The sequence below is a fragment of the Pollachius pollachius genome (assembly GCF_949987615.1).
Source record: "Pollachius pollachius genome assembly, chromosome: 2".
Taxonomy (NCBI): domain Eukaryota; kingdom Metazoa; phylum Chordata; class Actinopteri; order Gadiformes; family Gadidae; genus Pollachius; species Pollachius pollachius.
Window position 1 is genome coordinate 25,120,171 of NC_136935.1, and position 27,587 is coordinate 25,147,757.

A 27,587-nucleotide genomic window follows, 5' to 3' on the forward strand; every position below is an offset into this window, starting at 1 on the left:
TCATGTTTTGTATTTATTTTTTTACCATTATTGTTCTATAGGGACAAACATTAACAAATTTCTCCTACAGGGGATTGATAAAGTTCAATCTATTGAACAGAAAGAACACTTGGTCATACTTTACACACTTTACCACATCATTGGCCTACTGAATGCCAGATATATTTTAAGCATTGGACTGAATGCCACATACATATATAATTATGTTTTTGCACGTTTGCAACGTTTAAAAGCTCAGGGAAAAGTATATGCCTCTTCTGGTGTTGCTTAGGCCAATATCCTTCTGAGGCAGTGGTGTTTCTGAATATTAGTGTTAAGGGCCAATAATGCATACATTAGTCACCATATCTGTGGACAGATTTGTATGCAGTCACATTAACAGGGCCGGCGCTAGCCATTTGGGTGCCCTAAGCACAAATGCATTGTGGTGCTCCCCAAAAATGGGCATCAATTCAGTAATTGTCAGTACGTTTCTCTTTATTTCCAAAATAACTTCAACATGTAATGTTTGCAAATAAATAAAAGAAATTAAAATCTTGATAAAAGACTACACTAATTGTGCATTAACAATAGCACCAAACATTTAAATAAATAAAATAATACAGTGCCTACAGAGGGACACGTCTGCATTTCCTGGCTGCAAAATCAGCAATCAGGTCATCATATGACAGTTTCTGAGCCACGTCTCGATTGATGCCAATGACGGCCAGTCCACTTAAACACTCCTGCCCCATCGATGAACGCAGGTATGTTTTAATGAGCTTGAGTTTTGAAAAGCTTTGCTCAGCAGAGGCAACTGTGACGGGGAGAGTCAGTCCAATTCGCAAAGAAATCCACAGATTGGGAAACACCTCTTGGAGCTGATTGTCATGAAGAAATGTCAGCATTTCCAAGGCAGATGTCTTTGGTGGTAGCTGAGGAAGGTTGATGATTTCCTGCAGCATCTCAGGTCCATCAATGTCAGCTGTTCCCTTTTCCGTAAGTGTCTTGTGTACTTCATTGCAGTGTTTTTTTAAGTCCTCCTTGGACATTCCGTTAACTTTGCTGAAATCAAGCAGCACTCCATATTTTTCTTTGACTTGATTCATGGTCTCAAACCTCTCCTGCAGTGACATTAAAGAAGAGTCCACAACACTATTGAAAAATGTGACCTCAAGCTTTTTAAGGGCATCATTGAAGGGCTCTTCAACAGCTTCATACGCAAACTGCCTTTTTGTGCTCCTGAGTCTTTTCTTCTTAAGCTCTGGTTCTATATTCAGGGCCTCACAGAGTTCCTTAGCAGTTGACACAGCCTCGTCAAACCCAGACTGTCTGTATTTGGTGAGGTTACTTTTGGCACTGTCAATGAGCCTAACAGCAATATCAAGCTGCATGGAACTTGATTGAAGTAGCTTGTTCACCTGGTTTGTGATGGTAAGAAGTTCACACCACACAACAGAGCAAATCAAAAATCTAAATGAGGCTACTTCCTCAGCAAGAGCTTGAGCCTCCACTTTTGCCACTGGATCCTCTACAGCCTCCCTAGCCTCCAGGAGAGCATCTCTCACTTCCTTTGTTTGATTCCGGACAGCTGTTACACTCTTAAGCCTGCTCTCCCATCTAACATCACTCCAAGATTTCAGTGTCAGTTGGACATGCTTTGTCAAAATGGCCCATCGCTGGGTGGCCCCTGAAAAGAAATTGAATAACTTTTGCCAAAGTAGCCAGTGGCATCTTGGGAGGACTTGGCAGCATCAGCTATGACGAGATTCATGGTGTGAGCTCCACAAGGAACAAACAATGGTCTTGTGTTTAATTGTAGAAGTCTAGCCTGAACACCTTGCTTCTTCCCCTTCATGTTGGCTCCATTGTCATAGGCCTGTCCTCGACAATTTTCGAATGGAGTGCCAAGCTCCTTCAACTTCTCTAGGATAACATTTGACAGGCTAAGGCCAGTAGTTTCCTCCACATCAATATATCCCAGGAAGTATTCTTTAATGTCTGGTTGTAGCTGGAGATGGACAATGCGCACTATGACTGACATCTGTTCCAAATCTGGGGTACAGTCAAGAATGATAGAAAGATATTTTTCTGACTGGATATGTCTCACTATAGTGCTTAATGTTTCTGAAGAGATTATCTGAACGAGTTCGTTCTGTGTCTCATGACTGAGGTAGTGTGTGCGGGAAATTTTAGCCAGGTGTATCTCCATTACAGGGTCATATGTTGCCATAAGCTCCACTTCCTTCAGAAAGTTGCCATTGTCTGGCTCATGAAGATGGTCAGAAGAGCCTCTAAAAGACAAATTTCTTGAAGCCAGTGAGAGAGTGATTGAGAGCAGGCATTTCAGAACATCTCGCCACTTTTTCCTTTCTGCCTCCAGTATTGTCAACTCCTGTTGGTCTATTGCCATGCCCTTTTTAAGCCGTGTGTCGAGTTCTCTCCACTTAACCATGCACTGTGTATGGTTTGGGCTACACTCATGACCTCTCAAACTGGTGTTGATGTTCAACCAATCACTGTGGCCCTCTGCAGTCAGCTTTATGTCCTTCACACTAAAAAGTTTACATGCAAAGCAGATCACAGCATTGTTCTGTGGAGAGTACACTACCCAGCTTCTGTTAATCTTCTCTCCATTTGGTAAGGTTTTGAACTGGAGGCTTGAATGAAATTCTCTTCCATCGGGTCCCTTTGGAAAACTAAAATCAGGGCTGACTTTGAAAGGCCCTCTGTGCACAATTTCAACCCGATCAGCATCTAAAATGTGTGCTGGCCATAGAGAAGGATCAGTTGGAGGGGGCACATACGTCTCTACAATGTCACTTGCTGATGGCCTCTCAGTGACAGGACTCACTCTGCCGGTGGTTGTGGGCTGGGTTGTATCTGTACCTGAACTATTAGTTGATGGTTGTTGGTCAGGGCTGGGTGCTATTGCAGAGTCTGCAGAGATTGGTGGTTGATGATGTGTGCTTGAACTGCTGGTGGATGGTTAATGATCTAAATCTTCCTCCTGGTCTTGAGGAACTCCTTGCACATATCTAAGCATTGACTCTGCATTCAGAAATACAAGAATAAATACTCAGGGATTGTACACTGAAATACAGTTTTGCGCCTTGATTTAAAAACAATATTTGATGTAAGCCTATGTGTAAAAAAATTTAAAAAAAAAGGCACCGTTACGAGGCACCGAAATGTGCGTTCTTATTCGATCTCGTTACCACCGTTTACGTCGGAACCGGTTCCCTACTGGAACCGAGTTTCGGTGCTCAACCCTAGTTACCAAGAGCCGTTCTCCATTCATCAACTCATTACTTTAAAGTATCATCTGTAGCATTACTTTTTCCACTACAGTACACAATTGCATACTCGTTGGTTCACAGTACACATGCTAGCATAACGTAGACTACATAACAAACGCCAAATAAACGTCCTGAAATGCAGTAGGCCTATAGAAGTAAACTTGGCTAGTACTTGGCTGACGACTTCTGATGGCTAAAAGAATATAGGAGCTAACGTTAGTTTGTTGAGGTTAACGGTAACGTTAACCCTGGCATGAGCATAGACATTCATACAAGGACTAAATGTTACAGAATTAGCCATTTCTATTTAAAACATTGTCTTACCTGCCATCGACGCGTGTGCATCATCTCGATGTCTCTTCTTCTTTCTCTTATCCGCCCCAGACTCTTGATGCCTTTTCGAGGCCATGTCCAAACACAGGTGTCTGCCGAACTTGAGAATGATGTCAAACATACCACTGAGATGTGGGGCAGGGGGGCACCAAGGGGAGAGAGAGAGGGCCGCACAGGAGACACATCTTTTTCTCAAGCAAATGTTACTTTTGTATTGCTTATCTATTAACACGTTTTACACGTTAATTTTAAATACATGGTGTTATTATGATTATTATTATGATGATGATGATTATTATTATTTTTTTGGTGCCCTACGCGCAGTGCGGGTTCTGCGTGTGCGGAGCGCCGGCACTGCATATTAATATACCCCCGCCGACAAAATCACTCTGAACTCAACTTGAGAGCCCTGTATAATATCTATTCTAGCTAGTTAACATACACTTGTATTAATGTTCATAAGTTAAGATACACTCTATTCTCATCATGTTTATGAATTTGAATCGGTATAAATGATTTGCAGATATGATAGAATGATAGATATAAAGATAATACTCATATATTAACTAATGTATTTGTGTTTCGTTCTTCATAACTAAATAGGGTTTATATCGTTCGTTGTAACTAAATAGGGTTTATATCTTTGAAGTCAGAGAGAAGAAGCGCTCCATGTCGGACGGCTTATCTTCCGCCTCACAATAACCCCGAGCTATATTTGAAACCCAACAATAACGAGGCTGGCGACTATAAGCCGCTGTATCGGCCCGGGTTTACATTGATAATAACGATACTAACATCATTTACGTTTCGCATCCGATACGGCGGTCTGTTGTGAGAGCGTCACGTGACCGCCAGGCCCGCCGTGCTTCAGAGCGAGGAGAAAGATGGCGTCACGTGACCGCCAGGCCCGCCGTGTTTCAGAGCGAGAAGAAAGATGGCGTCACGTGACCGTCGGGCCCGCCGTGTTTCAGAGCGAAAAGAAAGATGGCGTCAGAGCGACCTGAGCGGGACGCCGGCCATTCGCTTTAAGCTTTCCGCATCAAATTGGGACCGTGGCTTTTGTGGGTCTTTTTCACACCGTGACAAGAGAGGGTCTTTTTCCTTCGGGTAGTCTTTTTCTTCGGTTCGGTTGAGCTACTTCACCACCGAGATTGAAGCGGAAAAGAAGACACTGTTTCCTACAATGAGGGGGAGAAGAGGAAGGCCGCCCAAACAGGCGGGGATGCGGGAGGGATCGCCCGGGCCAGTGCGCGGCTCTCGGGGCAGCAGGAGTAGGGGTCTGCGGGGCCGAGGAAGGGGCAGGGGACGCGGCCGGGGTCGGGGTGCAGGTGTTGTTGGTGGTTGTATTGAAGTGGATGCCGAGATGCTTGGGCGGGAGAACTTTAACTCTTCTCGGGGGCGCAGGAAACTTGGAGCCGCTGCTGCGCCGTCGCGGGGTCGAGGCGGCCGAGGAAGAGGCAGGGGCGCCCGGGGCAGAGGCGGCGTGAGGCGGCCTCAGACCAAGGTGGTCTACGATGACAACAGCGACGAGGAGGACGATAATATCAGTTACCGGTCGGAAGAAGACGAGCTCTTAAACGAAAACCGCTCGTCGGGTCTGGAAGAGGAGGCCCTGGGAAATGACTCGGACTACCTGGAGGAATTACCGGAGGAAGATGACGCCAGCTACGGCACGGAGAGTAGCTTCCGGAGCCACAGTACGCACGGCAGTACTCCAGGTACGGGGACCAGGTGGTCCTACCCCCGCCGCAGGGCTTCTCTAGAGCCCGTGTGTGTTCACACCGAGCAGCAGCCCGCATTGTTCAAAATGGAGCCGCTCTCGGCCTTTGTTTACCGGCAGGTACACGGTGCTCTCCGCGGTCCGCACAGGGTAGGCTTCGACCGATAAGACAATTTAGTCAAACTATTTGGACAATTATCGGAAACATTTAGTAGCTGATTTCAGGTTTTGCCTCACTTTGCTCTTGATGCGTCGTAACCGAGAGGAAAGTCCGTTCAAGAGATGACATTTTTCATTCATCTTTAATCTCTACACAACTGTTTTGTAGACAAAAAAGTATTCAATGTCCCGTCATATTTTACTACATTTCGTCATTCGTAAGGACGTCGTTAGGAAATGGTTTAACAGAAAACTCTGCGCTTAAATAACGTCAATTAATGAAAATCTTGAAACCCTGGTAATGCCTTGAATCGTACCTTACGCGTGTTGTATGTGTCTCACGTGCGTGTTGCACACCATACAGTGCGTGTGGTGAAACTATATAGTGTGTATAACACCATGTGGGCTGCCCACCTTGTGACAGGTGGGCTGCTTGTGTTTGAAAGAGCCGCTCTAATTCACCTGTTGCCGGTCATTACCATCACCAAACCGTAACCATGGCGATCACTCATGTTCTTCATCGCAGTCGTGGAAATTTGTGTTATTCAATGGACCATTAAATTAAAATCGGGTTATCGCTCAATTTCAATCATTAACCGTAGCCTTGCCAACTCAAATCACCAATAACGTGTATGCACAAAAAAAATAATATACACACATTGTGTATGCAATCTCTTAATCAGTTTCCCAAATTTCACGTTGAGCTATTCACACTAAAAAAAATCTATAAATAATGGATATAACCAAATGCACACACATATAGCCTATGAGTCATTACATGCCTTGGGTTTCCAGTTTGTTCACAAATCATTACTTTACTTTCCAAGATGTTCTTCACTGACTTGTTGCTGTCTGCAGTGGAACTGCCACTAGCTCTTAACTTACTATTCTGAGGTTGAATTGGACTAATTAATCACTATTATATTGCGTGACAATTGAAATGAGTGTTGGCATACAAAAGTAATTGCAAGGCCGGTATAGGCATGCATACTTATTTTCGATATTGCCAAAAAGTGACCTTCTGAAAAAAAAAAAGTGAACTTCTATTGATGGGTATCGTCTGTCCAGGGAACCTGAGACAGATTCTTGCCCTCAATCAAATGAATGTATTTATTATAGGAAGAATGCATAGTTTTTGCTAGCCTTTGCAGACTACTTGCAAGACTGACAAAGTAAACAACCCATGACTTTTACTTACCTTTCTGAAACCTAGGTAAGCTTCTATCATGCCTAGCTCAACACAGCTAATATGATCCCCGAAACTATTGTAAAGGCTGATCAATCGACCAGGTTCACAAGGTTAATTAGCAATGCATTCACACCCCGCTGCATGTTAGTTATCCAGAGAAACGCAGAGAGACATCTCCTAAATCTGGTTTACTCTCAGGTCGGAGAAGGAGCCGGGCTCCGCGTCCCCGCTCTCCCATCCTGGAGGCCAAGGACGTGCCCCCCCTGGAGCTACCCAAGTCCTCGGAGGACCTCCTCATCCCGGCTGCGCGCCTCCTGGACGTTGCTGCCGTCTACGAGGTGCTGCGGCACTTTGGCTCGGTGCTGCGCCTCTCGCCGTTCCGCTTCGAGGACTTTGCGGCGGCGCTGGCGGGACAGGAGCAGTGCACGCTGCTAGCGGAGACGCATGCCTCACTGCTGAAGGCCATCCTGCGCGAGGAGGACACCTCCAGCACCACCTTTGGCCCCGCCGACCTCAAGGACTCGGTGCACTCCACACTGTACTTCGTGGACGGCATGACGTGGCCCGAGGTGGTGCGGGCGTACTGCGAGAGCGACGGGGAGTACCGCCACGTGCTGCCCTGCCAGGAGAGCGAGGAGTACCCATACGAGCCCCTAGAGAGCAAGGTGCAGGTGCTGCAGTTCCTGGTGGACCAGTTTCTGGCCACCAACATCGCGCGCGAGGAGCTGATGTCGGAGGGCGTAGTGGCGTACGATGACCACTGCCGCGTGTGCCACCGGCTGGGCGACCTGCTGTGCTGCGAGACCTGCTCGGCCGTGTACCACCTAGAGTGCGTCAAGCCGCCGCTTCAGGAGGTGCCGGAGGACGAGTGGCAGTGCGAGGTGTGCGTGGCACACAAGGTGGCCGGCGTGGTGGACTGCGTGCCCGAGGTGCAGAGGAATCGGCCGTACATCCGCCAGCTGCCCATGGGCTTCGACCGCCACCGCCGGAAGTACTGGTTCCTGAACCGCCGCATCGTTGTGTAAGATCTAGTGTCGCTCTTGGTTTACACTCTGGTCTCTGTTACAAACATTGCATTAGAATCTTAAGCAATCTCAAGGAGCTCTGACTTGTTTTCTTAAATTGCCTGGCTAACATTTGTGTGTAGCGTCTGGATTCAGGGGTTTAGTTGTGTGCCTCGATGGCTCTTGGTTTCCCCTTACTCTGCCAGAGTCAGACCAGCACAGGTAAGACCAGTCCTGTAGAAAGAGGGCTGTTCTGTTTTTCCTCTTTTTACCATCAAGCATTTAATAGGATGCCTTATTAACCATGAGACATTCGTATTATCTTCACAGCCTTGCATAAATGTCTCATTTTGTAAGCTCAAGAAACCCTTTAAGATAATATACATGGCCATGAAACTGTATGATAAAAAATGATTACAGTACTGTCATGAAACCTAGTGGACATTGGGAAGAACAACTAGCCATGCGTGATTATGCTTGACTGACATTGTTGTTATGAAAGTACAGGAATACACCAAATGTTAAACAACGGGATCACAAGGCTTGTGCCTGTTATATATGAACTACCTTTCAACCTATGACAAAATACTATTTGAAAGGAACCCAGAAGTGTTCTATCACAACTGCATATTTTCAACTTGGGGACTAATTCTCTGAGTCTATTCCAAACATCCTATTTTGTTAAGTCTTCCACTGGCATGTCCAAGCACAGCCTACCCTGTTGCCCATTGTATTTCTTTAAATCTGTGCTGATAAGACTTCTTCATTTAGAATGCAGTCAAAAGATACATTTATGGGATTTAATTTAATTTCATTAATGGAAGCCATATGTTTATACAGCAGCATTTATTTTGAGTAATGCATCTGGACCGCTCATGGGATTATTGTTATGCTACTCTCATTGTGATTAATTACCCATGCACACTTTAGTCTCACGATGGCAGTGGGGTATTAGATCGAAGGGTTCAGTTTGTCTGTTACAGTAAGTCAGGGATATTTTTTTTTCCTGATTCATCACCCAGCTCTGCTGTACATTTTCAATAATGAATGAAAGGATTTGGATGTTTTATGGTTGAAATGGTGTCGTTATTGATAATCTTTTTTTCTTGTTTTCATGTCTCTACCATTTCTACATTCCCTCCATCTGCTGTTTTATTCTTCATATCTTTCCCTGCTACCGCTTTACTCCTCTCTTCCCTTCTTCCCTCTGTCTCCTCTCTCCTTGTTTCCTCGTTCCTCCTCATCTGCATGTTGGTCAGCGAGGAGGATGGTGACAAGGAAGACAAGACGATGTGGTACTACAGCACCAAGGTAAACACAGCCTCTACTCCTCACCTTTCTCTTTGCCTCTGGTCTTTCATCCTTATGAGTCCGTTCTTTATGATGGGCTTCTTGATCCTAAATGCATTCCTTCAGGTTGGTTCAGTTGGGGTCCTTTTTTCATATGCATCCCTTGGCACCAGTGGTTCTGATTTTCTAGTGAGTGCCTTTCATTATGCACGACATCGGTCAGATTAACATATAAACGTGTGCAGGTTCATGGTCTCTTCGTGTCCGCTCACCCGATAGACACAGTGAATGTAAATCAGGATTTAGACCGCTGAATTCTTTTTCCATTAATTTCTCCTTGGTTCTCATCCTTGTTCTCATCCGTTGCTCTTCTTCTCCTGTGTTCCTCCTCCTCTGCACATTGACGCCCCCGCTGTGCAGGTGCAGCTAGCCGAATTGATTGACAGCCTGGACAAGCAGTTCTGGGAGGCAGACCTGTACGCGGCACTGGAGGAGATGCGTGAGGAGATCCACACCCACATGGACATCACGGAGGACCTCACGAACAAGGCCCGCGGCAGCAACAAGTGCTTCCTGACCGCCGCCAACGGTGAGGAAACCTCTGCTGTCACTCCTCGGCCTTGTGGACTCTGGTCATGTCTTCTCACCAAGGCCTTTTCTTCCAGACGTCTAGTAAACCACGATGGGGGGGGCATACTGGCTTACACCACAGTTACCAGCAGTGAGAAGATAGGAGTGGTTTATTGATAATAACACTATGGTTTTGATCAATATAATCTAAGATGATAATAATAAGCTGAAATGAACATATTCCTCACTGGGGGTTGAGCATGTTGTTTTGGAGTTGTCAAGGAAACCTGAAAAAAATCTGGTCGATAGTCCTGTTTGAGAGTTGTCATTAATGTTGGATTTGTAGTACATTCATGGAAATGTTTAAAGGCATTGGTGTCCCGTTACAGAAAAGTAATGCACACCCTTTAAAGATTCAGTGAAACCAAAACCATTTTTTTTTAGCTAAAGTGGCCATTTGTTAGCCTGGTCCTACCAGACTCTCGTACTTCATTTCATTTGCAAAGAGAGGGTCTGGACCCACTCAATTGACTAACGTTAACTCACTTGAAGGTGGATGTCTGTTGAAGTTTAAAACTATTGGATCTGCCCAGTGCCATCGCTAACGTTTGGCCGGGAATCATGTTGCACGCAGGCTGTAAACAAACCAAACACGGTGCGTGAAGATGTCCGTCAACGAGAGCTGACTTTAACGTCATTGTTCTCATCCACTCCCTCTGTTCGCTGATTGGATGCACACAATTTCAACGGAGAAAACCAACTAACATACCGCAGACCCAGACGTAGTACTGAAGGGAAATTTTAATTGAGCGGAAGTACTTAGGCGGGCGGCGCCAGGCTAGTCATTTGTCTCATATGATCGTCAACATAGAAATCTATACAATTTTATCACTGTAACTGAAATGTAAAGTGATAAAAAAGTCCCATACCCCAAAAAAGGGGTAAATTCTTCCAAAACACGATTTGAACATTCCCGTTTGCTGAACGCAACGAGTTCTTTGCCTGATGTCCGAGTGCCCTTTCTGAGGTAGGCTGGGGTCAACACCAAGGGGCACCGGCTGCACGGTTTGTGTGGAGCTCTGTCTGGGCTGTGTGTGTGGACATGTGGAACACTGTCCAGGCAGCGGTGGACTGCGATGTCCGCGATAAAGTTTAGCTTTTTGGCCACTAACAGTATAACGCCACGATGTGTGTGGATGGTGACGCTCCATCGGAGCAGCGACGTGTTTAATGTCCAATTCCGATTGACGGATGGCTTTCCGGACACCTGTAGTACAACACTAAGGTGTGTGGTGGATTTCATACAACATCACTTATTATAACGCTCATAGACAACAACAATGGCAGTGTTTCCCATGCATAGACTGTAGACAATGTGTGGCGTAGCCCCACAGAATCAACACCGAGCGCCACAAATTGAATCCGCTTTTTTTTTTTGCGAGTTTTTTTATATAAATATTGTTCTGTTCACATTCATCTCATCATAGCACTCTTTCTCCCTGACATTCTCGTTTACACACGCACACGAACATGCACACAGAGACAAGCACGCATTCATGCCAGTGGTGCGCGGGTGCACTCATAAACAGCTGATTCGCCCGCTCCTCCTCAACGCGCATATCAAAGGAAACCCCGCAGCAGCGGGATATTTGGCACAGAGAAGACGGTCGGCGACTGTTTCACAAAAGTTTAGTATGATACACTGTGGTCACACCTGCCCAAAATATTGTTAACTCAGAAAAGATAATGTTAGCCCTTGTGAACTCAACGTTATTGATATTGAGTATCCCGCACTATAAGTCAGCTCAGAAAATGTTGATAACCCAGCAAACGATGTGATTTAATATGAAATGCGGTTATAGTTGAGATAGGCTACAGTATTAGACTGGGTACACCCAGCCTGTTCTGCCGGTGATTTGAATTCGCTCTGCAGCAGGGGCTGGAGAGCATTACATTTCTTTCTGTTTCCGATCCGCTTTTAATGGAGTCAATCACCAAGCTGTCTTTTCCCCCGGTGTGCTATGGGCTGGTTTAACACAATGACGACTGGGGAAAATGCACCGACTTTAGCTCAACCTGGCTCCGCTCTCTTCCGCTACGTAGCTAAGATGGCTGCCGTTGAGTACGAAAAGTGTACATCAATCCACACTTCGCGATTTGACCGTTTCGTTCATCCGGGTCCTTTCAGTACATTTATTTTCGCCCGATCTGAATTGGAACGCCCTACGTACTCAAACTAAGGCTAGTAAGTACGGATAGTATGGATATTGGAGCACAGCACAGGTCTTTGTATTAGCAAACTAATTCTACTGGCTTGCCATGTAATGTATGGAGCTGGGGCAAGGAATGAAACCAGGCAGGGTTCTGGTAAAAATGTTTTCAGTTGTCTTTTAAAGAACTTATTTTAAGGAATCAAGATTGAGCGGAATAATTTAAAATGCTCCTTGTAGCTTTAAAATTGTCTAATCAGTTGACAATAGATAAGCATACAGGTGTATATTTAACATGGCAGCTTCAGAAAGTGTGTGTTTGAACGCCGCCTGCTGCACACACTCTGCATACACCCCGATGACCGACTCCACCGACCACCACGGCACCGTGACACTAGATTCCCTGACCGGTGCCAGTGGAGCACCATACATTGCTACCTATCTGTGGGGAAACACTGAGCTGTACTAAAAAATAATCGCACGTTTTGTAAAATCTCAGTGTTTGTATTCCAGCTAGAACAGTGGTTTCATTGGCCCTTTAACGTTGAAAATGAAGTATTATCGTTGTAATAAATATTTGTCTACGGTGTAGTGTGAATGATATACGGATGTATGTCATTCACACTACACCCGGATTCACCCATCTGTTTGAGGGCTGAAACGTATGATATTTCCGAACAGTCATTTTTCAAATTGGTGCTTTAATGGCTTTAATCATGCAAAGCTAGGTTTGGGCAGAACCGCAGGCTATGCTGTCACCCTAGTCAGCATGTCATCTTGCGTCTTTATGTCTTGCACGGACTGGAGCTCGTAACTCTTTATCTCCTAGGGACAGTATCTTGTCTTTTCACTCGGTTTGGGAAAACCGAACTCGGTACACCATTGCACATTTGGAACTCCTGACTGGCTGAACCGAATATGGAGGTAAGTAGCACCCAGTGGTTACGGCAACACTGGGACGGCATGGAGAGATGAAAGATGAGTCTTGGAGTGTGATGGATGTTTTTTTGTGTATTTAATTATGGGTGGGAAAAATAATCGATTCTTCGATGCATCGTGATTCTCTCTAGAACGATTCCGTCCTGATGCAGATAAATTAAAAATCGGAATTAAAAAACATATATATTTTTTAAATTTGTTCGCCTGCTGCAACATTCTGTTCAACAGAGAGGGATAATTTTAGTAATTTTAAAATTATTTAATTTAACTTCAGTGTGTACAGGCCAATCTGTTTTGTCTTGACACGATTGCAAATCAGCCTACGCATAGCATGCACACAAACTCACAGCCAGACACAAGAACCCCTTCTAATTCAAGAGCAGCTTTTTCTTTAATGGCATAGAAAAGAAAGAAAATAGAACTGAAACCTATTTTTTACATGCTTCCATATTGTGTTGTAATGCAAGCTGCATTGATTATTGCATTGTTAATAGTCATATTTGTGACAAAAGCTTTCTCTCTAATAAAATATTAGATAAGTTAACTCATATGTTGATGTCTTTAATGGTCATCACAAAAGTAGGAAATGATAAGCAAACTGAGTAGCAAACTCACATGTATATATTTTTGAAAATCACGCATGGAAATGTACATACAAATTTTTACATCGAGATGCATCGATAATCGCTTTAGAATCTAATCGTTATACTCAAATCCTGAGATGCCAAGAGATTCCCACCCTTATATTTAATATGAGGAGCTGGACATGGACTGAACTTATGATTAAGAGGGCCACAATTTTTCATCATCACCACCACAGGCCCACATGACCGCGTACTTCAACTAATCGGATATGAGAGAAGCTACAAAAAAAAACTACTATATATATTATATATATACAAGGGTGCACGTAACTGGTATGCATGCGCGCACATAATCAGGGATGCGTAACGTCACTTGTCACTACAACGCTTTTGCGTAACTAACGGGAGATAAAAAGAAATTGAAAAAACAAAAAACATTGAGCAGCTACTTTGGTGTTCGCCACCTGCAAAGAAAAGGCAGCCGGAGCAGAAGAAATATTTTTTTCTGAAAGTGGTGCCAAGGCAAGATGTGCCGTGGCTCGAAACGAATGATAAGCGCACTAAAATGTGCGCTCATGTGCGCGGTGCACCGCGGACACACTGGAGAACTGCGCAAAATCAGCTGATAGCAACGTTCCTTACTGTGAGATATTCAAATGCTCCGTGGTCAAGCTCATGCAGTTTTATAAAAAAAAGGTGGAGCAAAAAACACTGCTGTGCTTAAGAAGATGTGTATTGAAAATGGAATCTCCTTTGTGAAACTGCGTAAGTTTCATAAGATCAGATGTTACATGTAGGGCTATGTTTGGGGTGTGTACCAAACACCATCTCCCAGTACTCACCTGAGGGAGATATATATATATATATATATATATATATATATATATATATATATATATATATATATATATATATATATATATATATATATATATATATATATATATATATATACATATACACAGTGGGGCAAAAAAGTATTTAGTCAACCACCAATTGTGCAAGTTCTCCCACTTAAAAAGATGAGAGGCCTGTAATTTTCATCATAGGTATACCTCAGCTATGAGAGACAAAATGAAAAAATGGTGGAATGGTGGAAAATAAGTATTTGGTCAATAACAAATGGTCATGTCAATACTTTGTTACATGCCCTTTGTTGGCAATGACAGAGGTCAAACGTTTTCTGTAAGTCTTTACAAGGTTTTCACACACTGCTGCTGGTATTTTGGCCCATTCCTCCATGCAGATCTCCTCTAGAGCAGTGATGTTTTTTGGCCTTCGCTGGGCAACACAGACTTTCAACTCCCTCCAAAGATTTTCTATGGGGTTGAGATCTGGAGACTGGCTAGGCCACTCCAGGACCTTGAAGTGCTTCTTACGAAGCCACTCCTTCGTTGCGGGGGCGGTGTGTTTGGGGTCATTGTCATGCTGAAAGACCCAGCCACGTTTCATCTTCAGTGCCCTTGCTGATGGAAGGAGGTTTTCACTCAAAATCTCACGATACATGGCCCCATTCATTCTTTCTGTCACACGGATCAGACGTCCTGGTCCCTTGGCAGAAAAACAGCCCCAAAGCATGATGTTTCCACCCCCATGCTTCACTGTAGGTATGGTGTTCTTTGGATGCAACTCAGCATTCTTTCTCCTCCAAACACGACGAGTTGAGTTTTTACCAAAAAGTTCTATTTTGGTTTCATCTGACCATATGACATTCTCCCAATCCTGTTCTGGATCATCCAAATGCTCTCTAGAAAACTTCAAACGGGCCCGGACATGCACTGGCTTTAGCAGGGGGACACGTCTGGCACTGCAGGATTTGAGTCCCTGGCGGCGTAGTGTGTTAGTGATGGTAGCCTTTGTTACTTTGGTCCCAGCTCTCTGGAGGTCATTCACTAGGTCCCCCCCTGTGGTTCTGGGATGTTTGTTCACCGTTCTTGTGATCATTTTGACCCCACAGGGTGAGATCTTGCGTGGAGCCCCAGATCGAGGGAGATTATCAGTGGTCTTGTATGTATTCCATTTCCTAATAATTGCTCCCACAGTTGATTTCTTCACACCAAGCTGCTTACCTATTGCAGATTCAGACTTCCCAGCCTGGTGCAGGTCTACAATTGTGTTTCTGGTGTCCTTTGACAGCTCTTTGGTCTTGGCCATAGTGGAGTTTGGAGTGTGACTGTTTGAGGTTGTGGACAGGTGTCTTTTATACTGATAAGGAGTTCAAACAGGTGCCATTAATACATGTAACGAGTGGAGGACAGAGGAGCCTCTTAAAGAAGAAGTTACAGGTCTGTGACAGCCAGAAATCTTGCGGGTTTGTAGGTGACCAAATACTTATTTTCCACCATAATTTGCAAATAAATTCTTAAAAAATCAGACAATGTGATTTTCTGGATTTTTTTTTTTCATTTTGTCTCTCATAGCTGAGGTATACCTATGATATAAATTACAGGCCTCTCATCTTTTTAAGTGGGAGAACATGCACAATTGGTGGCTGACTAAATACTTTTTTGCCCCACTGTATATATATATCTATCAGTGGAGGCTTCTCCAGTGAGGAGAGGGAGGAAGATCCTTCTTAACATTGTTGAGAATAAAAAATGTAGATTGCCTAGACTACTAATGAATTAATGCCCTTAAATATGACTACTTTAATTCCTTTTTATATTTAATGTTTGTTTCCCTCGGTAAAGGGATTTTAGCACCCCCTGTCGCCTATTGAAAATTACTTCAGGGAGGACGTTCCTCCCTCAGCCTCCATTGACTCCCATTCATTTCCCCGAAAGTGTTGCAGCCGGTGAATTACAAGGGGTAAAATGGGAGAGAGGAGGAAAGTCCTCCTCTGAGTGGGTGTGACTAGCTATGGGATCTGGATCCCACCTACGGCTGTTCATAGCGCATGGCTGAGCTGTGAAGTAATAAGCAGTCCTAGCTGTGGAGCAGCCTGGAGGGAGGGTTTATCCCCTCAAGTCTAGGCTATGAGACGGGGATTAAAATTAACGACGTCCTGTCGTCCCGGGGACGCAATCAATTGTCATCGGCAGGATCAATATTCTCTCTCGGGTCGACCTCGGGACGAAGAGAATTTTGTGGGCACTGACTTCATTTTCTGTTTGAGTTTTCAACACTTTCTGCGAACCCAAATGGGTTTGCGGTCGGTGGAAAAGACTTACTGTGCTTCAGTCAATCGGCTGGCGGGCTCGCGTTTGTGTTGTTCAGTGAGACACAGAGACTGCTTGCAACAATGGTGACGGCCTTTTTACACTGCCAAGCCGGTTCAGTCGCAGCTTGGCACACCCGGTGATTTCATCGACTTATCTCAAGTTTCCTGTGTAAAACCAAGGGGTTAAAATCAGCCGTTCGTCAAGGCGCAGGCTTTCTTGGTTCACTGGAGAAGTCGGGGCTGCGCACGGAGGCTAGACCAGAGATGCGTGGATGAGCTGTAATGTCATCCGTACCCGCTGCCTAATATCAATATCCACCCGAAGCAATGTTTTTTTCAACAATTGATACCCGCACCCGCCCAATCATCGGGTGACCACACGTCCCGATTTTGAGTTGCGTGTTCCGCTTCCCGAGAAAAGCCTGTCGGCACGCTAAAGTGTCCAACCACTATAAAATGTCCCCTGTTGTCAGCGATTACATAGCCAACGTGGTCTTATTATAGCCCGATCATTAACTAAAAGCCACATAGAAAGAATAAAGCATCCAGCATATTTGAACAATGTGTGTGAGGGCGTACGCAGCAGGGATGATCGCACAGTGGAATGCTTATGGTAAACCAGAGCGCTGGGCGGAGATGTTCGCGCATTTCAGACGCAGGGAGATTGTAGAAAAATCACGCGCACTCACACTAGGCCATCTGTACCATGCCCAAGTCCGTTTCACACCTGTACCGTGCTCAAGTCTAGATCGTTTGGCTAGTGTGAGCACACCAACCGTACTCAAGTCCACTTCAATTCCGTGGTCTGAGCACACTTGGGAGATGTGTGCTCAGGCCACAGTACAGATTCTAATGAGCCGACACACCGCACGGCTACGCAACCTGAGCTGGATGACGTATCGTCCATGCAACCCTTCTTTCCCATTAAACAATAAACATGACGGCAAGCGGTTCACGTTGGTGCGATAGTGAAGTTGAGATTTTGATCAAAAATACCCCGTTTGTCACGGCGCAGGGTTTCTTGGTTCACTGGAGAAGGCGGGGCTGCGCAAGGAGTCTAGACCTCTTTAGAATAATTTGCACACTCCCGAATGTTTTTTTTTTTTTTTTAGTGCTGTGTTTAACGCATTATTAACGGCGTTAACACAAATCAATTTTAACGGCGTTCATTTTTTTATCGAGCGATTAACCCTCTTTTGGCTTGGTAAACGTTGTCGTTTTTTCACCTGCTGTCTAGCAACAACTAGGCACGTTAGAAAAACTACAACACCATACCGGATCTACACCGGAAGCAAAACAACAAGCACGCCGCACAAACTTGTTGGGGCAAGCAAGGATACGGAGCGAGTGAAAAACTCCATAAAAGTGTTTGTGTCACTCTGTTCGAGCCTGCACGAGAGTTCAATGTTGTCATTAGCTGTTACGTCTTTCTGACCAATCGCAGTTCAAGGCCCACCTGGGCTGTACCACTTCGGGAGGCGCCGCTCAGTTACTCCCCTCTAGACAAAGTCGACTTGGTTGCGACGTTGACAGTTTGTGAGTTTTGCGTCTGTCGAGTGATTGAGAGGTTGCGAACGCACAGCTCAGACTGCCGGACGGCGCTGCAAGGAACTTTTATAAACGCAATATTGTATTCCGGCAGTAATCAGCCCGGAAGCCGGCCCACCGGGAACGGCCCACCGGGAATTCTCCCGACTCTCCAAATTACCACTCCGCCACCGTGTGTGTGTGTTTGTGTGTGTGTGTGGCCGTTATTCGATAGCCTGGTAATGTGTATAGGCCTACATACGGTAGGAATATTCATACTGGTTTAAATAATAATTGTTATAGTATTTCCCATCTTTGCGGAGCAAGAGTTTTGTTCGAAAGTTCAGTGATTGAAACAAATAAAAGCCTGGGCTATTGAAGTTTTACGGTAGGCCTACCACTGTCATCCACCTACCCGATGTCAAGTGGACTGGGTTGAATTCACTGCGGGTCTCTTATTGTCCTTCTCAGCACTTTCTGATCTCACTAAAAGGCTAGCAGCACGAAATCAAGGGATATTTAGAATAGAAAAAAATGTGCGATTAATCTCGAGTTAAATATGACATTAATGTGATTAATAGCGATTAAATATTTTAATCGCTTGACAGCACTAATGAATATAACTTATATAAATTATAAATTCCAAAACTTTCCTCCTTGAACTGAACTCGGCGCATTCAGTCACTCTATGCGACAATCACGTGTGCAGTGCGTCTTCTGTCAACAGCGTGCCATGCTTGATTGTAGCGAATAAATGTTTTGTAACTAAATTACATATGCAAGTCCTTTAATTTACGTGTCAGCACTTGCTATATATTTATAAATATAAATTATATAAATTATAAATTCCAAAACTTTCCTCCTTGAACTGAACTCCGGCGCATTCGGCAATCGCCTTGTGTGGACTTCCTGTAAACACGGACCTACCGGTAATGCTTGTTAAACTGTCTTTTTAAATAAACTCTGGGTTTGCAAACTAAGTTGTTTGTGCTTGATTTTATGTGCAGGGACCCTAGTCATGCTACTGCAGAGGTTTGATGCTATTTTTAACAGTATTAATGGTTAAAAAATGCCGATGTGGAAGCAAAACTCAATGCCCCAAGTCAATAACATGGACGCCAAACATTGTGCCGGGCAAACTCAAATACTCGATTTACAATGAAAACGGTATCTGGAGGGCTTATTTGATGGGTTTTTATGCCAAAACAAAGACCCTGGGTTAAATTTTCGCATGAGTTCACTTTAAGTTTGAGCAACAAAGTGTAAAGACATTTCGGGAGGCTCAAGGACGAGAGTAATATTACGTTTGAGCAACAAAGTGTAGTCTTGTGGTGGACTCAATTGTCTCTTTAAGATCACGTGACTTATGTGTAAAATGCCGGTCGGTTCGATGTTTGAATTTAACGGTTTTTATATGACAAAATGAACGACCCGACGTTGAGAAATTGTCTCTTCACTTCTTTTATCGCAATTTCTACAGTCTATAGACAGAACGTGTTACCTGGAAGAGTTTGTCGACGGCGGAGCAGTTATGTTTAAAAACATAACTTCTTGCCTGGGCGAGTGTCACTGCGGTGTGTGCGCGTGCGTTTTTGTTAACTGCGCGTGTGTCAATGGCGGAGCCGCTATGTTTAAAAACATAGCTTCTTAGCTCGGCGAGTGTGTCGTTGCCTTTGTCTTGACGTACGGTGTGTGTGTGTGTGTGTGCGCTTCCGTGTATGTGTCGCTGCCTTTGTCTTGAAGTGTGTGTGTGTGTGTGTGCAGTGTTTCCCCCGCGTTCACACAGCAGCAGCGCGCCGCCGCTGCTGAATTTTCTCCGCCGCTGCAATCAAAATCCTTCTAATTTTTTTTTTTTTTTTTTACGTAGCTCCTTTTAGAAAATGTACAGCGCGTAACGTCAATTGCGCAGCACGCGGCACATCGTCACGTAACCAACATCAAAGAAGAAAAATACACAGCGAGTGTGGCAGTTGTTGGCAGTAGGCTACCCTACACGGTTGCAAAGTTACATTGATTCTAGCAGTAGCGAGTAAAGCGGAAGATCGAAGAAAGAAGGAAAGAGTGAGCCAGACAGAGAGAGACAGAGACAGACAGAGAGAGAGAGAGAGAAAGTAAGTTGCTAAAATGTGTCGCTACATGACCACCAGTGTTAAAAACCCTCAGAGCCCAATCATTTTATTGTATCTATAAACCGCAACCTCCGTGCCGTTTTTCCTCTAGTATTGTGTGTGTGTGTGTAGGCCTTTGTGTGTGTGTGCGTGTTGTCGCTCTTTTTGGGATAGCAACCATGTTTAGTGTTTAAGCATTAGTCAAAAATCTGTAAATAAATTGTGCAAATTATATTTGCGTTGTGGCATTTTTTGTTTAAATATTACTATACAAAAATATAAAAATCTGTAAATGAAGACACAAAAGGCAAAGTTACAATACCATATATCCCATCTACAGTAATACACAGGACTGTTTGAATAGGATTTAAGTGCATATTCTCCTCTCAAAGTGCACCAGATTCATGCATTCCAATGTAAAGGGTACAAAAAAATTTCGGCAGGGGGGGCATGCCCCCGGAGCCCCCTAGAGCAGGGGTTCTTAACCTTTTTGACCTTGAGGCCCAATTTTTAAAGTGCAAAGTGGCCCGGGGCCCACTAAATATTAACACTGTATAGGTTTAACTGACCTCACTCTCAGTTTAATTTGTATTCAATAATAAACCAAATCCACTTACTGTTTAACAAGCAAAAACCTTGTAAAATAAAATGAAATGATAAAATGGGATCATCACAAAGACTTTTATTAAACATGTGTATGTAACACATACTGTATCATGACACTGAAGAGGCTGATAATTCCTGGACCAAATCAGGCTGTGACAAGAACATTTTCAAGAATCAAGTCAGGATTTTTAATCATAATTTAAAAAAAAGACCAATATTAGGATTTTACTTTAAAAAAAAAAGGGGGTGATAAAATAAATGCATTCAAATAATATAAATCTATTTTTAAATTAAATAAATAAACTGTAAATAAAATTGAAATAAAGTGCAAATGAAACTATAGCCTTATAATCTGCAAAGCCATTTGAAAATTGCAGTCTCCATTTTTTCATGACAGAAGAATCTTTATATCTGTGACAAATGAACAATAACACAAATAATAACAACAATGAACAACAACTCCCTTTTTATCATCGCCTCTTAATGAGACACTTGGGCCTGCCTCTGAGACATAATCAGATCCAGTCTGGGCGGAATGGGAGAAAGGGTCACTCTCAGAGTAGCCTCCAGTGTTGCTCTGAGTCTGTTTCGGGCTTTGGTCTTAGTTGTGGCCACAATGGAGAACCCTGATTCACACAGGTACGTAGTTGTGAATGGGAGCAGGAGTTTCACAGCCCTCAGTGCAAGACATGGGTACTCCTTTGACACTGCAATCCAGAAGGAGCCCAGGTCCAGTTTGCCCCGCTGCAGCTTTAAAGTGCTGTCAGTGGAAACTTCCAGAAGCTGGGATTCCAGGTGTGAGGGCAAAGCAACATCACTTGCAGTGGGATCCAATGCAAATGGGTCCAAAATCCACATGTTTCCCTCTCTGGGATCCTCAGGAAAGTAGTCACCAAACTTCTCTGCCAGTTGTGAGAGGTGCTGGGAGACTGAGTCACTGATATTGACATGAGGGGAGTTTTCCAAAATGTCAGACAAAAGTGGAAACATGTCCATCCTCTTTTCCTGGGCCCTCTTGGTCCACAAAGCAAGTTTCCTCTTGAAAGCTTCAACTTTGTCTGCAACAATAAATATGTTGCTGTTTCTTCCTTGAAGTGAGGTGTTCAGTTGGTTCAGTAGTGAAAAAATGTCACAGAGGTAGGCAAGTTTTGCTGTGAACATTGTGTCAGCATAGTAATGTGCAAGATGAGATTTTTTTCTCAGTGAGAAAAGAGAAGACCTCATTCCTCAGTTCAAACAAACGATTGAGGACCAGTCCTCTTGAGAGCCATCTCACTTCACTGTGATATAGCAGCTGGACATGATCTGCTTATATGTCCTCACAAAGCTTAGCAAAACATCTGGAGTTCACTGCATTGTTTTTAATAAAGTTTATGGTTTTCACACTTACATCCATCACCTGGTGGAGATCTGGTGACATCTTTTTTGCTGCAAGGCTTTCGCGGTGGAGAAAACAGTGTGTCCATTTAGCTTCTGGTGCACGATCAAGTATCTGTCTAATGACACCATGATGCCTGCCAGTCATTGATGCTGCACCGTCGCTGCACACCCCGACGCAGTTCTTCCAGTCCAGGCTGTTCTCAGTGAAGTAGTTATCCATGCAGCGGAAACATTCCTGAGCCGTAGTGCGTTTTGGTAGCTCTCCACAAAACAGTGTCTTCGTGCAAACTACTGTCCCAGCGATAGCGAACAAAAACTAGCAGCAGTGCAGCATTCGTGACATCCGTGGACTCGTCTAGTTGCAAAGAAAAAAAAGGGCTACTTTTTATTCTTTCTATAAGTTGATACTGTATGTCTGAGGCCATGTCTGCGATACGGTGACTCACAGTGTCGTTTGAGAGTGGGATGGTCAGCAGCTTTTTTGCAGCGGCCTCTCCGATCATCTCACGGCACATATCAACAGCGGCAGGCAGAACCAACTCCTCCACTATGGTGAATGCCTTCTTAGTCTGTGCAACACGTCTGGCTACGAGGTAGCTCGCTTTCAATGCACATTTAGAGTTGCTCGTCAGTGACACGACAGACCTTTTCTGCATCTGCAGTCCACTCTCCTTCCTCTTAAAATAATCCACCGGCTTTCCCACGAGCATCGGGTGCATGGTCTCTAGATGCCGCTGTAGTTTTGAGGGCTTGAGGGCTTCGTTGGACAGCATTAGCCCACACTCCACACACTGGGCTTTTGGCACTGCCTCTGTTCCTCCATTTACGAAACCGTATTTAATCAAGTCGACATTGTATTTCCGCAAAAACTTTGTCTTTTGGGTGGAGGGGTCAGGATGTTCGTCGTCATGTTTTCTTTTAAAAAAATTATCCATATTTGCCGCAGCGAGCGAAGAAGACTCTTCTTCTCTGTGTATTCGCGCTTCCTAAAGTTCGCGGTGGCAGTAATGCATCACGCAGTTGTTTAGGACCTAAACAACTGCGTGATGCATTACCGCCACCGCGTGGTCGAAAACGGCATTGTAAGTTACTGAGCGTCTCATGCATAACATATCTCTGTCTTCACTTGATAATCTACAAAGTCCCGCGGCCCTTGCGGCCCACAGGTACAAAACTGAAGTTAACACAAATCAGGTACAAAACTGAAGTTTTTCGCGGCCCTCTAGGGGGCGCTGGCGGCCCAAGTTTGGGCCGCGGCCCTATGGTTAAGAATCACTGCCCTAGAGGGTTCGGGGACAACACCACCGCTGCTGAAAAAAATCTTGCGGGAAACACTGGTGTGTGTGTGCGTTTCCATGTATGATTGTGCATATGTGTGTGTGTATGTGCGTGCTTGCGGTGAATGTATGCGTCTGCAAGTGCTGTGTGTGTGTTTGTGAGCTGCAGGCTGCTTGGCACATGCACACATGAGTAACTTGAGTAACTGGTGCGACAGGCCTGCTATTATAGTAGGTGTGTGTGTGTATGTATGTATGTATGTATGTATGTGTGGCTGGTGGTTTTTAAAGTTAGGAAGGAAGGACTGCGTGCTTGGTTGCCATTGGCCTGCTTGCACCGATAGTGGGCTATTGTGGCATAATTATGTGACACTCAAGTTGTTTCAGGGTGTTTTGCTGAACTACAAAATAGCAGGATGGGATAATTATGTGAATTGATAGAAATCCACCACTGGCAGCATTGGACTTTGAAAGCTGGTGGGCAGCATGTATTGGACTACAAGGGCAGAAGGAAAGGATGAAAAGCCAATTAGTCAAATCAGGCCTACTCTTGATTTTTTAAAACTAAATAAAAAAATCTGGGCTTATTATTGCCCTCAATGACTCAAGCTATTGGTTGTAATTTGGCTATGTTTATTTTCAGCTACAATTGTTTTAAGAAAAATAAAGACGCAATACCCAAAGTATGCCATTTAAAATGCATCATGCTCTGAATCATTTACTAACATCCTTTCCACAATATCAAACAGAATGGTCAGAGTAAAAAACAATTAAAAGAACAAGAACATTATTTCACAACTATTTACTAGGGATAGACCGATATGTGTTTTTCAGGACCGATACCGATTATTACCAATTTTGAATAATACAAACTTCAACACTTAACTTCATTTATGAAGTTGTTTAATAAACAGCTTATCAGATTTGCAACATAAAACAATTTAAACAAATAAATGGCTCACTAAAATTTTACTGAACCGAAATATTAATCTTTTACTTATCTTTCTTTTAACCTCAAACAAAAACAAAAAGTGCAGGGTGTTCTATTGAAGTTAACTGAAAATTTAAATAAATAAATAGTTCCCTAGTTAAACAGCCATTATTGCCCTACAGTTTTCTCTCAGACAGACGGTGCTTTGCTGTCAGTTTCTGCAGCTTCTCATGTGGCTCACACACACACACACACACACACACACACACACACACACACACACACACACACACACACACTATTCTCTAGCCATCCCCTCATCGTGCTTCCCTGTAATAAAACTAACTGAATTTTTCTCTCTCTCTCTCTCACACTTACTTTTATCACTATTTCCCTATCATTATTATCAGCAACCTTGTTTCAAGTGATTAAACCGTTAAAAAACACTAAATAGCCTACAACATCTTCACTTTAATAATCAGTGTTTATCATAGGAACAGACAGCTGCTGCTAACGTATTGGGCCTCACAGTAATGTTAGTAGTCGTGAGTTGTAGAGTTTCGCTACAGTCTGTTGAGCGTCTAGAGCCAGAGAAGGATAAAGCGGACCGCTGGGCTAACATTATGCTATAAGCTAATCAGCCTTAACCTTAAAGCCTAACGGCTCGAGGGGCTTTTGTTGCCACTTCCCTGCAACAAAACTGGACTGAATTGAGTTTATTTAGTTTTTACTCACTCACACACAGACTTCTACTATCACAGACTATTTCCATATCGATATTATCCGCAACCTTGTTTCGAGTGATTAACAGGCATGCCTGGACGCCGAACTGCGAGCAGAGCTGCTGCTTATGTTTACATAACGTTAATGGGCTCACAGTAATGTTACTGTGAGATGTAGTTGTGAGTTGTAGAGGACTGGGATGTTTATTACAATTTCGGGAGAGTCTGCTGCCTTAACTTACCTCGAAACCAAACCAGACAAAACCTTTTCTCCTCTCCGCCGTGTGTGTGAGCACTGTGCGTGCACAGCTTTCACTGCTGATTGGCTGTTACCCGTCGTGGCTCTGCGTGTAGGGATAACCCCTCCCTCCGGGCTCCTCCACAGCCAGGACTCCTGCTTATTTGTTCATAGCGCAACCAGGGCTTCAGCCTATTTGTGAATAGACTTAGGCGGGATCCAGATCCCTTAGCTAGTCACACTCACTCAGAGGAGGATTTTTCTCCTCTTTCCCATTGAACCCCATGTTATTCACCGGCCGCCAACACTTTCGGGGAAATGAATGGGAGTCAATGGAGAGTGAGGGAGGAACGTCCTCCCTGAAGTAATTGTCGATAGGCGATATGGGGTGCTAATGTCCCTTTACCCAGGGAAACTAACATAACATATACAAAGGCATTAAAGTGTTCCTATTTAAGGGCATTAATTCATTAATGTAGTCTGAACAATCTACATTTTTCATTCTCAAAAATGTTAAGGAGGATCTTCCTCCCTCTTCTCACTGGAAAAGCCTCCACTGGTGTGTGTGTGTGTGTATATGTGTGCGTATTAGTGATGGGTCGGTCACGAACGATTCCGTCAGAACGAACGAATCCCGAAGGTGAACGATAAGAACTGATTCCCAAAACAAGAGAAGTGATTCTTTTTTCTTTTTTTTTTAAACACATAACAAAAATATGGTCACGTAAATAAAATATACAAAGGAACAGAGCTTCGTCTCCCCGCGACCTTATATTGATTGAGTCTAAAGCGTTCTCATCGATTCAGCCAATGAGAGCAGGTAGCAATCGCGTTGCCATGGCCCATGGGTAAACAAATGATAAGGCACCACCACAGAAGTCAACTAACGATCGCTGTAGGCTTCAATATCATGCAAGCACTTTGTTTTCTTTTTATTTTGTTCTACATCACAATTGCATGATTTAATAAAGTATTGTTTTTACCTACCATTACGGCTCTCGTTTGGCCTAGTTGCTAACATGCTTCACTGCGTATTAGCGCTACTTGGAAGACGCCATTTAATTCTTACTACACCCCATTATGTATTAAGGATATTTAAGAAAAAAAAGGCACGTATGTGCTTTATATATATGGTTAATATTTACACTTAACCTAGGTAATTTCGCTAGAACATTAGAAAGTACTAGGCTACATGCATGTTGATTAACATTTATTCCATAATTTCCGATTTCCTGGGACATGACGTAACAGACCATCTGACTTAACGAACGAATCGTGATAGTGAACAGAACTGAAAGAAGATTGCCGCCTGATCGATCTTATATGTTGACTACAAACCATGTAAGCAGTGTTGTAAATAAACTTCCAAAGCTTTTTAAATCTTATTTGGTGTTTTATTGGTCCATAAGGTGCAAAGCAAACAATGTACAAAGTAATTAAGGTGCAAAGTCAAACCGGAGAAGTGATTCTGGAAATTATTTTGTTAGAGGACCAATCACAGCCCTTGCTGTCTCCGTTGCGTCGACCGATAGGTCTATGGCGTCGACGGATAGTTTAAAAATATTGGATGCACACGTAAGCTACGGAGAGTGTCTCCAACAGGCTCTCCGGCTATGGAGAGGGCTCTCCGTGTCTACGTACAGCACTTTTAACATGCACACGCATTTGAAAAGGCATCATCCAGGTGTTATTATCACCGTTGCTGTGAAAAAAAAAACTAGCTGTGCAAACCAAGCTCACGACACTATTTCAACAACCCCTGGGAATTCAGAAATGCAAATGCCATAACCAAGTTTATTGATGTTTTCATTGCTGCTGATCTATGGCCATTCTTCTCACAAACAAGCAGTTTTTTAAATTTCCCCTTAACTATGAACTGTACCGTCATGTACCGTACCGTGACTTCAAAACCGAGGTACGTACCGAACTATGACTTTTGTGTACCGTTATACCCCTAATACACACACATACATACATACATACATACATATACACACATATAGTGGGGCAAAAAAGTATTTAGTCAGCCACCAATTGTGCAAGTTCTCCCACTTAAAAAGATGAGAGGCCTGTAATTTTCATCATAGGTATACCTCAGCTATGAGAGACAAAATGAAAAAAAAAAATCTAGAAAATCACTGTCTGATTTTTAAAGAATTTATTTGCAAATAATGGTGGAAAATAAGTATTTGGTCAATAACAAAAGGTCGTCTCAATACTTTGTTACATGCCCTTTGTTGGCAATGACAGAGGTCAAACGTTTTCTGTAAGTCTTTACAAGGTTTTCACACACTGCTGCTGGTATTTTGGCCCATTCCTCCATGCAGATCTCCTCTAGAGCAGTGGTGTTTTTGGGCCTTCG

The 27,587-nt window shown here is 43.7% G+C and overlaps 1 protein-coding gene across 6 annotated transcripts in view; it reads left to right on the plus strand.

Annotated features, from left to right (window-relative positions):
* The first annotated feature begins 4,589 nt into the window (after window positions 1–4,589).
* LOC307070668 (nucleosome-remodeling factor subunit BPTF-like) overlaps window positions 4,590–27,587 on the plus strand; it is a 98,044-nt gene continuing 75,046 nt past the window's right edge. For all 6 annotated transcript variants that reach the window (XM_079729241.1, XM_079729242.1, XM_079729245.1 and 3 more), the window contains exons 1-4: window positions 4,590–5,329; window positions 6,878–7,700; window positions 8,943–8,994; window positions 9,394–9,562. In XM_079729241.1, coding sequence (XP_079585367.1) covers window positions 4,795–5,329; window positions 6,878–7,700; window positions 8,943–8,994; window positions 9,394–9,562 — 1,579 coding nt within the window. In that variant the 5' untranslated portion in view covers window positions 4,590–4,794. The remainder of the gene's footprint in view (window positions 5,330–6,877; window positions 7,701–8,942; window positions 8,995–9,393; window positions 9,563–27,587) is intronic.